The sequence below is a fragment of the Aythya marila genome, assembly GCF_965140915.1.
Source record: "Aythya marila genome assembly, chromosome: 12".
In the NCBI taxonomy this organism is placed as follows: Eukaryota; Metazoa; Chordata; class Aves; order Anseriformes; family Anatidae; genus Aythya; species Aythya marila.
Window position 1 is genome coordinate 13895534 of NC_139053.1, and position 15232 is coordinate 13910765.

The 15232-nt window shown below is 36.4% G+C and overlaps 1 protein-coding gene across 1 annotated transcript in view; it reads left to right on the plus strand.

The window, feature by feature from the left end:
• The first annotated feature begins 5876 nt into the window (after positions 1 to 5876).
• CDH8 (cadherin 8) overlaps positions 5877 to 15232 on the plus strand; it is a 132499-nt gene continuing 123143 nt past the window's right edge. Inside the window, exon 1 of the mRNA XM_082769846.1 lies at positions 5877 to 6139. Coding sequence (XP_082625972.1) covers positions 5888 to 6139 — 252 coding nt within the window. The 5' untranslated portion in view covers positions 5877 to 5887. The remainder of the gene's footprint in view (positions 6140 to 15232) is intronic.

The following is a 15232-nucleotide window of genomic DNA, read 5'->3' on the forward strand; positions in this document are numbered from 1 at the left end:
TAATGACAAATTAAAATTTTCATTGCAGTTCTCTTACAAGTAGGAATGATTCCTAAAAGTAAGACTGAAATGCTAGGGAGTGCGAAGGCCTTATATTTTTACTGTTGAAAACTTAAGGTTTTCCTGTGCTGCTAAACGAGGATCAATGGAGGAAAGATAATTGTGCTTCCCACGGTGGGAAGGCTTTGCATCATGTTGCTGCAATTGATGGAAAAGGACCCTGTCTGAAGCCTGGAGAAATGGGACTGGGAAGCCTAAGTGGTGGTGCAGCCCGTACCTGCAGTACTGAGGATACCTAAAGAGCATAAAGAACAGGAAGAACCGTATGAAGCCAAAACAAAACCATAAATATACTGTAGCTGGTGTGGGGACAGAAAGGCAGAAAACAGAGAAACAGTTGGGGGGGAGGGAAGTAATTTGAACAATAACAAGGAATTCACAGATGTTAACAAATAAAATGCTAAAGGGTACAAAATACTTATGCCTGTGTGCAGGCCATGAAGATCCTGAGTTTGCAGCCCTATTGACAGGGGAAATGCAATACCTGATCATGAGCTGTGGGAGACTTGTGATAGTGTAAAGAGAAACTCACTGGTGCTTGATGAATTCCAAATAAAGGAAGTCACAAGATGTACATTTTTGTTAAGGGCACCTGATTAACCTTGCTATTTTATTCTCCTAATCTATATGAAAATCATTACCCACAGCTCAAATCATTTGGCAGAAAGAAGGATCCTTATTTTTGGCAGAAATTGAATTCAATTTATTCTTTTGGACACGAAACCCCCCGTGGGTCAGATGGAATTTCAAGGCTCCAAAGGAGACATGCAAAATGCAAAGGCTGCCTGTCTGCTGCCACGCCGTGCTAGCTGGAACTCTGGGTGATGGGTAAATAAACACCTCTCATCTATTGTTGGAGGCTGCTTGTGTTGTGATGCAGGTTGGCCTGTACTGAATAGGCATCAAGGGTAGGGATTATGGGCAGAGATCTAAAACATTTCCACTGGAACTCCATTGATTTTATGTCTCATTTACCTCATCATATAGTGACAGTCTGATATCAGTCTTCTGAGTACGTGTTAAAAGATTCATTTAGTGTCCAAAATCTAAAAGGTTCTGTAAACTCCACAAAAACTTGCTCTCGGCATACACCACCAACTTTTCTCTAGCATCTCTAGTGTAATTTTTTTTATATAAAACAGTGTTTCATGATTTTTTTTTCTTTTTATTTTTTTTTTTTTGTTTTTAACTTAATAACAGCTGTTTAGTAATTGATAAAATATACCCTAATGAAGTAGTGAGGTTGAAGGGTTTAGCTTTTGCTTATCACTATGAATGATAAGGTAAATGAAGAATGAAATTTAAAAAGAAAAAAAAAAAAAAAAAAGAAAACACCTTTGTAGATCTTACGATGACCCCATATGTCTCTTATGTGAAGAAACACTACAGTGGCTGTAAAATCTCAAACTAAGATCATGGTGTAAGTCAACGCACTAGCATTGTAATGAAGTAGTTTACTTGAGATAGATATTCTGTGGTTTGAAATCTAGAAATAAATTGATTTTTTTAAAGCTTTTTATGATCTTACTCTGCTTCTTTTTCAGTAAGCAGTTTATATATAAGCTACATTTTTTAACCTTTGTAATCTTTTTTTAACAAATTTACTGCATTCCAGTGGCTACCTTTTAAAGCTACAAGCTGACTCTAAAATAACTGCAATGAAATTATTTCAGATATGCTAGGAACCACAAAGCTTCCAAAACACGTTACACAAAATGAGAAGCATCATCAGTTAGAATATCAACTATGACTTCTGTCATACTGGATTCTGACTTGTCAAAATGAATTATCTTGTAATAGTAATAGAATAATATTTTTCTTAAAGTTTATCAGCACGTAGAACAAGTGGAAAACAAACTCCTCAGCTTTATCCCTATTTCTCTGTAAATTATGTGTGGATAACCAAATTTACAAATAGTCTTACATGTTTGAAACATAAGACAGTTTTCTGAACCTCTGCTATCTGGCATAGTGTGACACTTCCTTTCATCTATTTGTTATATTCTTTATATTTTAAATAGCACTTTCCCCTCTCAGGGGCACATGACCAACTCAGGCTGTTTTGTAAACAGGTTTTCTGAATTAGAGTTGTATCTGTAGTTGCATATATCATGTGCTATATTGGGAAATCACTTAGAGAACGGTGAGGTTTTGTTAATGAAAACAGCCCACAGCCATTATGTTTTTATCAAAAGCAATGCAATTTTATGAAGCTGGAAAAATGCTCTTTCAAGGGCCATGTGCTGGTACTCTCCCAGTCACTTAGCACAAAGTAGTTTTGGCTTCTCGGAGTAACTTCACCATCAGTCCGTGCTCATCACTCCTTTAGACCCTGATGTAACATGAGAAGGGAGAATATTTCTGCCAATTTTTCCTGGCTCCAAAAGCTCCCTTTGCATGTGGCTGTTTAGTACTGTTACTGTAGCCTGTTTCAGGAGCCTTATCATGTACTCCTACACACCTAAACCAGAAGATTATACCTGATTGTAACTCAGCACTTCTTGATTTTCCTATTAGACTATGAAAATTGCAGGGACAAGCATTTAATGATGCCTTCAATTGGTTCCCAACTATCTACATGGTGTTCTGCACCCAGGAATGGAGAAGGAAATTTATTTCCAAATTTGGACAAGAGATTTGGGGACAGTAAAATCTCCATGCATTGCACAAAGTAAATGCCACTGTTCACTGACAGAGCAGTCTAATGAGAGTTTGTTTCTCAGAAAGCTCCAACAGTCTAGGTTCAGCTGTGGAGATACTTACCAAGATCTACTGTTAAAGGAGGATTATGTACATGGATACATGAAAATGATTATTATTAATTTATTTTTTTTTACACTGCACTGCCTAGCACGTGCCTACAGGAAAGCTGGCGCATGAGAATCTCTTACAGTTTCACGTTCACTGTGCTTGCCTAATGGTACCCTTCTCTGGGCTATTTCATTCAGTTAGGTCTAATGACATTGTGTGTGCATTATTAATATTTTTGGTGTGCTTTTGATTCGATTGCATTAAAGTATTGCTGAATAGGGAACTACCATGAGGACAGTCCAGTCACAGCAAGCCTTGATGCATTAGTGCTGGGGGATAGGACTGAAATTTGCTGGGATAAGTGAAGAGTAACAGGCAGCAAGTCAGGGGGTGGAAATGAGGAGTGATGCACTGAAGTGAACTTAATGCTTGCCAAAGATTCAGAGTGGCAGCTTGAAAAACAAATATCCTGTTCTTACTTCAAACAAAAATGTTTCTATGAGCATCATTTATTTAATCTCTTTTAGAAAAAGACAGCCTGTGCAGATTAATTAGGAATTGTTTTCAAAAAGCCTTTTGAATATGAAAGAGGTGCTTTACTTTATTATTACTTGGTCTTGTGAGTAGGAAAAAAAAAAAAAACAACAACAACAACAACAAAAAAACCACTATAGTAATTTGAACTGGAAGAGTAAGAAAATCAGTCATGACCTACTTTTTCATTTTAAAGCTTTCAGGGACAAAGGTATAGCATAGTAGATGGTTTCTGGTGGGCCTCCATTTCTGGGTCAAACATCACTTTGGATATAAACACTGAAGCTCCTCAGAGCTCCTCAGTGATGGAAAAAGACTTTTCAATTGTGCTTTCAGTTTATTGTCCCAGTTTTGAGTTTAATCCTCAGTACTGGTTGAAAATGATGGCTATTACTCTGTTTTACAGTGGTCCTATTTCTCCTGTGTTTCAATTCTTGCTCCACTGAAAGAAAGAGAGAAAAACCTGTCTCAATGCACATGCGTACAAGTCCACTCATGCCACAAGGATCCCATACAAATGAACTGTGTAATGTTGTTTCAAGTTTGGCTGATTCTCTCTTCTACTACCTTATACAGCCAAACGTGCTCCAGGAAATCTGGCCTTTCAACACGTGCCAGACAGTGGCATCAATAGCCTCCCTTTAATTCCTGAGACCAAAAGTGCTTTAAGAAGTGATTTGGCAGACCCTTCCACTGAGCTGTTTGAGTGTTTGCTCCATGTCCTTTTCTCTTCTCTGGAACTTAGAGAAGGTGGAAATATTGAAGACCTCTCTTCCTTCTCACATTTTTTCCAAAAAAATTCATTGCAAAAGCACATTGTATTCTCTGATTTCTTTTCTTTCCATCTCAGTTGGCAATGAGGCCTAAATGATGTTTCTAAGCTACACAGTTACTTCCGTAATGGGTATTCACCTCATTCTTGATGCATTGTCAAAGCACTGCACTATTAGCTCACCATTCTTCCATGGTATTTGAGATATTGAGTTTTAGTTTGATAACAGCTCTTCTCCCCTTTTAAGAAGACAAGTTTCTCACAGTTTCAGATTTTCATGCAATACATTTCACAGTTGCTTTGGCAATTACTGAAGTTTAAAAAAAAAATGACTTTTTACATTGTTTGCTTTTAAAATAACAGCTAACATGTATTGGCATTATTCACATCTTCAAATGTGTTCCTCCATGAGTGTGTCTGAATCCAAAAAATAAAAAACACAACCCAGCCCCCAATAAACAGCCCCTACAAGATTTCTGTAGTCCAGCAACACTAGAAGCTCATTTTAAAGGGAAAAAAAACAGCCTCAGGTATGGTGTAAGTTTGTGAGTATGCAGTTCTGCCTTCCTAGTATACAGTGGTTTCTCTTGAGATTGCTTGGATATGAATCAGTCAATGAAAATGTATCAGGAATCTTTTTACAAAACTCTAGCCTCATTAGAGTAGCGGTAATGTAGCCCTTCTCCCTGAGCTGTGCTGCATTTATCTTGCTAAGTGATCTATGGCTGCGTTTCAGGTTTTGCCAATCACTGTGGCAGTAGCTAGCCCAGCTATGTTAACTTACTTGTCCGTTTTAGGGAACATTTACTCTGAGGTGAGACCTGATGTGGCCTTCTAATACACAGAAGGGTGGGTGGAGAAAGACAGACAAAATGCTCCCAAATGTCTACCAAGGAAAATGTCTTTGGAATCAAATCTGACTGCGTGTTTTCTCTGAAAGTGAGAGAGAGAGACACCGAGAGTCCTGTAGGGCAGACGTGCATAAATGAGCTTACCTGGGCTTTGGTAGTGTTCCGTTTTGGGAATCGTGGATTTCGCAGTGGACTTACCAGCCTTGTTCCTCTATTGGGTTGTGAAGGTTTTGCTGAGCTCTGTGCTGTTGCAGCTTGATGATTACTGATATGAGAACGTACCACTGGAGCTTTATACGCTTAGCAGAAGCAGATCTTTTTCTCTGGTGAAGGAAAAGAAGATAAGTCTATATGGAAGATCATTATTTTATTTGACTTCTTGTTATTTTAAGTGCTAAGCGTTTATGACCGCATTTAAAGTATAGGCTAATAATAGGGCCAGAACATCTTCAGGCTCCAAGACAAACTGCAAGTCAAATGTGTTCCTGAGTGTGTGTGAACACTCATCTGGGTCTTCCCTCACTATTGCAGGCAATGAAGGAATTTTCAAAACTGCTTAAGTTTGTTTGTTTGTTTTAAACTATTTAATATACACTAGTATTACATACTACAAATTCAAAACCTAACGTGGCTTGTTTATGATGTAAAAGTAAATGAGATCTTTTGGAACACTTTCCTAAGCTCTTTAGTCACTGATATGACCTTTTTTTTCTCCCCCCACCAGGAATCTTTAATGACTGGAAAACTCAATGGATCATGTTTTTATAATCTAAGCTATTTTTACGTTGACTGTGCTGTAAACACATGGAGGAGCTGTAAGTAAATGTTCTGTACTGCATGATGAATTGGATTGCTGCAGTCTGGAGGAAAGCAAAATAATAATTTCATTTCTGTGGTGATTTGCGTAGCTTGTGGTACAATGCCAGAAAGACTAACGGAAATGCTTATGGATACATGGACTCCATTAATAATATTATGGATTACTGTACTTCCTTCCATTTTTATGGCTCCAATGAATCAATCTCAAGTACTACCAAGTGGATCCAGTACAGGACTAAAAAGGCTAACTGAAGAACAAAGGGTTTTGAACCGCTCCAAGAGAGGCTGGGTTTGGAATCAAATGTTTGTATTAGAAGAATTTTCTGGACCTGAACCAATACTAGTTGGCCGGGTAAGGCAACGTTCTTTTTTTTTTTTTATTATTTCTCTGAATATATAAATGTATAGCTTGTGAAGGTCTTCAGTCATTTGAACTCTGCTAAGAAATTTAAATTTGAGATGCTCTGTCATTCTGAAATTCTTCTCTAATATACATAAATTCGTGCTTTAAATATACTTCCATTTAAGGATATGTTTTTCTGGTTAGTTAGCCCACTATTTGCCATAAAATTATACATATTTCATTTTTATGACAAAAATGCATGAGCATATACACATCCTTTCTTTTACATCATTAGTCATCACTCTGCATCTCTGTCAGGTGCAGACTCTTCACTAAAGCAACTTTTAGTAATATGTTACTTTGAATTCAAAATATGTTCCTCTTTGTTCATTCAAAAAGGTTGTTACTCTTATAGGTCATTTTCTGTCTCCAGTCTGATTACACAGAATGCAGTTGTGCTTTGAGGATTTTGTAAAAACAATAACAGAAAAAAAAAATCATAAAGCAAAAAGCGGTATATATGGCAAAGCACAAGGTGCTAGTTTATAGGGAAATTCTGATATACACGCATATGAAATAACATCATTGTGACAGTTTTTTTAGTTTAGTTTCAAAGTTAGGAAGATGAAAAGAACAGAAGGAAAATTACCATGTTTTTCCTTGTGTTCTAGTTTGACTGTTGCCTTAAACCTCTAATTCTTGCCATGCATTAGCTTTTTCGTAGCTTTGTGTGTTACCCCCAGTCAGTGAATCAGACTTGCATTTTCTCTAGAAAGAGATCATGTGCCATCTGCATTCACAAGGAATGAATTATCTTAGAATTACTCTTAGGAAAGAATTATCCAATCCTCAATACATCTGGCCCACAGTGAGAAATTCTAAATACTGTGCATGTTTATCTCTAAATTTCAGTTCCTTTTAAAAAAAAATGGGCAAATTGATGTATTTTTTTGGCCACTAAAATTGTGTACCAAACTGATGGATGCAAACCAAATTGATGGATGTCAATTAACCTTGTGATAATTTTGGAAATTCTCTGGGTAAATGACCAGCATATAGGATCATGTATCATGAGTATCAACCACTATACCTATTATCAAAGAAATTATAGGTAAAGCATATTTCTAATTTTTCCCTACTATATTCACTTTGTAGCCTAAACTTAGGGTCAGAAAGCATAATAAACTTTAAATCCAGTAGCTTTCAAGAGCTATGTTAATTTAAATTCAGATCAGTTATTGTTGATCTGTTCTCATTCATTTTTCTTAGGTCAGAAAAATCTCAATTTCAGAGGGACAGCGATATGCTTATTTCAGACGTTAAAATATTTTCTTAAACTATTTTCTCCAACCTGTTATTTTCAGAGTGTGTTATTACCTATTTACATAAGCTTTTAAAATGATTTTCAATTGCTTTTAAGTAGTTGGGGAGATACCTTAGTTTGTGCTTTGTAATAGTTTGATTTTAAGCGTGCATCTGAGTCTTAAGATTTCTACAATATGTTTTTTTGTTTGTTTGTTTTTTTAATTGATATAATATCTTGAATTTTTTGTCATTAGTGAACAGAAGCGGGTGGGTTAAACAAAGCCAAACCAATAAAGACATTATCCCATCTTCTGCTGGCATTTAGAATAGAATTAGCTACTCTAAAATGCTGTGACAATCTATTTGTTGAGACTGCTGCATAATTAAAACACCACATGATATAGATGGAAAAGAGCAAAAAGTGAAATTTGCTCCCACAGGAAGAAATCCGTGGCTTATTCCTGAAAGTGGCTTAAAATATTCTTGTAATTCTTGTCTGTGTTTATCACTCTCTTTTCAAAAAAAAACCACACCACACACACACAAAAAAATATATATATAAAAAATCATCCATATTTCTGAATTCTTTCCCTAAGGTTTGAGTACTACAGGCACTTTCAAACTCTTCTGTAATCAATGGCTACAGAAGTACTCCACATCTTGCCGACATGCTCTTAGTCCTTCCTGACTTTAAAGTAGCAACTCCCTCAATCATAGTTCATGGCAATCCTTCTTCCCAAAACTTCAAGGTGTACAGAATGTCACGAGCAAAGTGCTCTCATTTTCCATGAAGCTCGGCTATGGTTTGTCCTCTGTCACCCTCATGGTTTCTTATCCATTGTAATTGAAAAACAACCTTCTTTTCAGAACTCAGTAGAATCTCACTTACCTAGTTCCTCCTCATCTCTTTTCTACTTACATTCTTCCTCCAACCCATCCATTTTGTCCCCTGCCAAAGGATTTTGCACAGCTGGGGTATCTCCTTTATTCTCTGCCTTTCTTTAGCAAGTATGTTTTTGCCGTATGACCTACCTTTACTTATTTATTTGTTTATTTATTTCACCAGACTTTGAATGCAGCCCACTCCATAAAATATTAAACCTCTCTACAATAATTCACTATAGCATATTATGGAGAGAATGCTACCAAACATGTATGCTACCTGATAAACTGTATTTTCTGGGCATAGATGTGGTTCTGTTCCATTTTAGAGACAGTGCTGCCTGTAAGTTCCTTTTACATGTTTGAAGAACTAGTTTAATCTCCAAACAAATATATTCTTTGACAGTTCAGTGCTTCAAAGGGAACATTCTTGAAGCAAATCTAATTATGTAGATTTTGGCTGCACATTTTGTTTCCTTATACACTATTATAGAGTGTAGATGATACTTTTCATGGTCCTACGTAATTTGTATGAACAGGTAATTAGAAAATAGAAAAATAAGTTTCTGCACTAACAGAAATAATATGCACACAAGCAGAATTTAATGGCTGTTTTCAAGTACAACTTTACAGCACACTTCTCATCCCTAAAGAACTGCTAAGGGTAATATTGATACTTAAATAATGTTTTTCAAGTCAGTGAGTGGAAAGGCAATGACTAGAAGCATGCGATTCTAATGGAATGGAAACATACATCAGCAAAATAAAACTGAAAATTGATATTAATTAAATACAAACACAGCACAAATCAATTTTTAAATAGAAGCCTGAATATAGAGTCCGTGCATTCATTCTGTTAGTTAAAAATATCTCATATTAAAGTTTCTGAAATACTGAGAAAGTTTAGTAAGACTGAATTTACAGAGAGAGGTAATATCTTTTATTAGGCTGCTAGGTTTTTGCAGGAGAAACAGCTTCTAGGCATAAAGACACTTCTTCAGAATTTTAAGTGTTGCAGTACAACTGCAAAGTCTTCAGAGGCACATACTGATCACTGTTCTGCATGAAAATACATTAATAAATGTGTTCTCATTGTATTTGCTGTAATAAATGAAGTAATCAGGGATGAGACAAATAGGAGTTTTAATGTGAATTCTTTCATAAAGCATTGTAGTTTTCTGCAGTGACAATTAAGTTTTGCTTTTGTTCTTGAACTTCTTACAACAGGTTTTAACAAGATGTATTTTATGTCACTTTTCACCATTAGATTGAGTAGGACCAAGTTCAAACTTAAAATAAGCAGCTCTACTGGAGTTCACACATCTGTTTAAAAAAATAATATATATATGAATACTTATATCCTGAGTGATTTCAGAATATAGGAAGTATCTTGTTTCCCTTTTCTGTCTGTACATTGCATTGTAATTTGGCACATGGTATCATAAATTCCATAGTGTTTTTATCTGTACAGAAAAAACTCTGTGTATGCATTTTGAGAAACCTACAAAGTAACCTTTTTCCTGTCTATGTGATGTACTTGGAATGAGTTTGATTTTGTTTGCAGCAATACAATGTAGAAAGGTAGATTTACAAATACTTTTGTACTTCTCTTTCTTTCCTTGCTTCATCCTCAGAAACAGGTACATGCTTTCCAAAGCTACTTTTCCAGATCTACTTTAGAAGACTCCATATACTGCATACTGCTGTCAGCAGTTTGCAGACCTCCCAGTGGCTGACAACCTCATTCAGCTGTAGAGTGATATGTCTTGTGACACTGCATGCTGTCCCTGTGGACTTGATTAGTTAGATAGAACTTTTTCTTGATATACACGGCTGCATTTTCTCAGTCTCCTCTCCATGCATTTACAGCACCATGGCAGATGTGCTATGAAATCTGTGGTGTAGCAAATGCCACTGTTCTTTCACTGGAGACAGCCACTGAATACTCAATGAAATAGGTAATATAGTTAAGAAGCATTAAGAAACTAGGTTTTGAGTATGCCATTTTAGCACCTGTTTTTTGGTACATGTGGTTTTTGTTTTTTTGATTGCTGCTTGTTTGTTTCTTTCTTTCTTTTTTGTGTGTTTTAAATGGGATAGGACACAATTTCATAGACATTTTCAAGCAAAAACCTTGAATAGTTAACGAATTAATGGCTGTCATTTGTAAGTACAATGCAAAGAGAGAACATAAAAGAGGATGAAGGTGACAAAAGTCCTTGTCTCATATTCCCTGACTTAACACTAAATGAACCAGCAATTGAGTCCAGCCACAGAAGAACTCGTCAGTCAGATCGGTGCTGTTTCTATGGTATCACTGCTCCTGGAGTACTCCCCAGTTTCTCCCAGACCTTCCCCAGACTTTTTTAATTTACCTATTTCCAGTCTCAAAGTAATACTTTTGTATATTTTACATGTCACCTGTGATGAGATTCATAAAATGACCAGAGAAGACCTGCAGCTCTGTCACATGCAGAGCCTCTAAGTCGCATCTGTGGCTTGTGGTCGGCAGTAGGGCTGTGCTAGCTCTTGGGAAGTTGCTCTGAAATCCCTGGACAGGGATGGAAACAAACCCCACCGAGTTAGTGAGACTCAGACAGAATGTGTCCAGGTCAGCTCTTTCCTGTGGTGGAGTCTCATGTGGTTTTTAATCTGTGACCAGGGAGCTTGTCTTCTTTCCTTCTGACATGCGTGATATGTGTCCTTTCATTCCGTTAAATGGAGATTTCTGTATGGCTTGTAGAATCAGGGAGCTAGGCAACTCTTGCTATTCAGAGCAATGAAGATTTTTCCCTTGATATATGGCACTTAGGTTCAGGCCTTTAGAGGAGAAATAATTTTCCTGTAGGAGGAGCAGTGGAGAGGCATGATGTTTTTACAGTTACGTGCTTCAGGCTGCGCTACTGTAAAAACCAAACCTGGAAATGCAGAGAGCACTTATAAATAGCTTCAAGCTGTATGTTCTACATTATACATGTTTTATGCAATCTTTGATTTCATTGCCAACATACATTATATCTCTTAACAAGGAAATGGTAGAATCTTACTTTAAAAAAAAAATTAAATAGTTGTGTTGAAGTCCAAGGGATACATATATGCAAAGCAAACAAGGTTTTAATTAAACAAATTCTATCCATATGTTTTGCTTTTTTATTCCTGCAGTGAGCTTGTCTGCCTGAAAATACTGTAGTGCTCAGTGATACAAAACAGAAATGTATATACCTAAGGATCTCATTACTTTAGGCATGAATTACGTGCTGCTTCCCTGAATGGAAGAAATCATGGTGAAATATAGGTGTAGTAAAGTCCTAGCGTAGGCTTCATAGGGTATTATATGGTCTTATGTTAATGCAGTGTTAATGCAAAGTTTCCACACTCAGATCCTCCACTTTTCCTTCTGTTCTAATATATGCTTGTATATTTTCTGGCTATGATTTAAATGTATGCCATAAAGTATTCAATATCTAAATTGTTGCAAAGTCAACATTGCTTTCTGAGCCCTAGATTTTTGTTGTTTTGTAACCATAATTACATACTAATTTTCCTACTTACAGTTAATAAAATCCCAGAAGCTGAAATGTATCATTTATTTTTCCACTGTATTCTTTATGGAAAACACTAATTCCCTGTGCCTCTTTTGTGCTTCTGAAGGAGATGGGATGGCTGTATACTTCATAGAACACTCCTGTTTACATGGGCTAAATCAGCTTAGTCAGCAGGAGTATAAGTAGCTTTGAGAAAAGCTCTTCTTAATTAAATATTGCTGCAAAGCCAATAAATATAGTATACAACATTTTATGTAAGCCTGATGAAAGTAGTGTTTTCGAAACAAATATTCCTGAGTCTGCACAAATTCCATTAGTTTCTTTTTAACTAGGGACAGGCTCCAAGAAGTATCTTCTTAAAATATAATACATTTAAACAAGGATGAACAGCGTGAATCTCAAATCTCATTTCAGTATGTTTCTGGGAGTATCACCGACTAAGGTTGAATGCTTTCATGCTCCTCCATCTCCAATCTTAGGGCAAGATATAAACACAATCTGAGTTACAACTTAGAACACTTGCTTGTCAGCTAATACAGCTGGACTGGTAATAACTTCAAAGAGGTATTTCATCAGATGCCTCCTATATTTCTACTTTATGCTATTAGAGCAGTAGTGTAAGAAAGTGGCAAATACCACTATGAGCCACTAAAATGGAAAATACTTTAAAGAATGGCTGACAACGCCAGCTTGCTTATGAATCCTGCAGAATAAAGGGTCAGTCTGCAAAACACCAGGCACCTTCTGAGCCATTTGTATTTTCTTTTTTTCTTTACTAAAATGGGAATGCCTCTGTGATTTGCGTCTTGAATTTTAGACTTCATAGTCAATAAGTATAGAATAACTTTGAGCTTTTTCTTAAAAAAAAAAAAAAAAAAAAAAAAAAAAAGAGAGAGAGAGAGAGAGAAAAGAGAGAGGATTTATATATAGTGGATGTAATTACAATGTCTGCTTAGGCATTTGGATCTCCTAATGTTTCTTTAACATTATTAACACTTGGGTTTCCTTGTCATATTTTTCTAATGCTGCAAAAATTTCTAATGTTCCGACAAAAACAGGTAGCATTAAAAATTGTTTTTGCTTTTGAAGAATTAGAACCTTGTGTACTTTTGCTCAATATATTGATCTAAATGTTTTATCTTTCTCTTAATGAATTGAAATGTTTTCCAAGTATACATGCAAAATGCTGATGTGACAGTATAAAAAATTAAGTAGAGCCTTCCACATGATATTCTGCAGATGTCCTATGATTGTTTGGGCTTTCCAACATTGTTTTTTAAAATGGTTTTCAATTTCTACCTGTAGGGCCCACCTCTGGTGCTGTCAGGATGCTTCAGTTCCAGTTGTCAATTTAACTACCAATTAGTGCCAATTGTGATGGTGGTTTTTTGCTAAAAGTTCGTCCTTTCTGAACTTGACAAACATATTTCCTGTATGAACTGAAAAGCTATCAGATAATAGTGACTTCCCCAAACTGACAGGACACATAGCCTTTTGACCAGTAAAGTGAATGGATGTGTTTATTATTATCAGATCCCAATATGTTATTCCTCAATATGTCTATGCTTCTTGTTATGAAAACCTTAAAAATAATTTTGCATTAAAGTGAGAAATGCTTTGGGACTAACTCCTTTAGTGTCTGTAGGCTTCCAGACAGATCTCTGGAGCTGCAGTGGGTACACCTCATGAGCTGAATTACACGAGAAGGGTTCATCTTTTAGCTGGTGGACATGTATACATATTTTGTATGTAATAAATGTACATTCACAGTAATCACAAGAAAAAATAGTTGTATGTGACAATACCAGGAAAGAGTTTGCATAAATTTTGTTTATTGAAAATTCTGTTTTAACAGTTTTTGATTGCTGTAGTAAAGGGAGAGAACAGAAAGGATGGAATAGCACATGTGCAGACTACCAAGGACTTCCCAACTTAGGGGCTTTTCTTTGTCTGTGGTGGATTTTTTGGACAAAGCTGGGGATGCTGATGCTCTGTAGCTTAATCTGGATGTGAAGCACTAAGCTTCATTACAGAAAGAAAAAAAAATAGTAATTGCTGCAATACACATTTCAGGCAGTCCTTAAAGGTAACTGTTGATTAAAAGCAATGTGTGGCATGTGGCATAGAAAATAAATGTAGACCATTTTCCTAAAGAAATACAAGCAAATATGTATGTATCTGAATAGCCTTTTGGCGATCCCTGAGGAGCACCTGTAGCGATATAGAGTAGTGTAAAACTTTCCCTTCTCCTGAGGACTCTCTATTAGTGTAAAGATTCCACTTCTATAATTTCTTTCAAAGCCTTTATTTTACAGCAGTCATGCCAGCAGCTAAGGAAAAGTAAGTGTAGCTCTCCCTGCAGACTCTGCCTCTCCTGAATTAACCGGAAGAATCATTAGGAGCAACATAAGAAATCCCTTTTCTCGTTTCAGGGTCTGAGCTCAATAACTGTTATGCACCCAGCCCCTGGTGAATAGAAGCAAAGCCGAGGGTTTGTGTTTCAACTTGATGTGCTGTGCATTGCCCTGAGATCGCCTCAATGAGAAGGAATGTAGCGAAATAAAAGCCTGACTCGGAGACAATCACTGGAGGCAAGGAGCCGGGTTGTAGGTAGAACCAGCAAAAGAGATGTCTTAGCTGTTCAGAGTGCCCAACTCATCTGCCGGTTTAAATCCGGAAACCACCTTATCTAATTTTCTTCTCCCTTATTGAGAAAATGACTTACATAGAATAGGGGTATTGTTACCAAGTAAGGAAAGGTAAATTTTAGTGAGTGCAGAACTGGTGGTGGGCATCCGGACGTGAAGAGCACAGCAGATTAGGAAGGCTTTCTGGGAAGGGAGTAAAGGGAATTGAACCAAACCATAGCTCTTTTGTCACATTGTTTTCTAAGGTCTTCAAGCTACAGGCATCATTAACAACCATGAGATGTTATACTCAGAACCTAAGAAATCAGAAAGCTGAATGAAAACTCATTTTTTGAATAATTTGAGATGCTCTACAACATGATCATGCAATGTGATCCTGTATGTTAAAGTATGATGCAAAAGGCCTATAATCTGATACTACTCAACTCAAATAATTTAATGAAAATCTACCACATTTTTACAACATAAATTTTCTAAATATAATTACCAACATATTTGCTGTTCACTGTTTATTTCTTTTAAAGCATCCGTTTTGTAGTCAACCTGTTCTCTAATTATTATGCAATTTAAAACCATTAAAGTAGACCACTGGCACACTGCAATTCCTATTGTTTTCTTGTCATGCAGACAAGAAGATATGATGTCCAGAGGCAAAATGTTTGTGCTTCTTCCTTCATGCAAAATCATCTGAAACAAGACTTAATGCAAACATAATGTTTCAA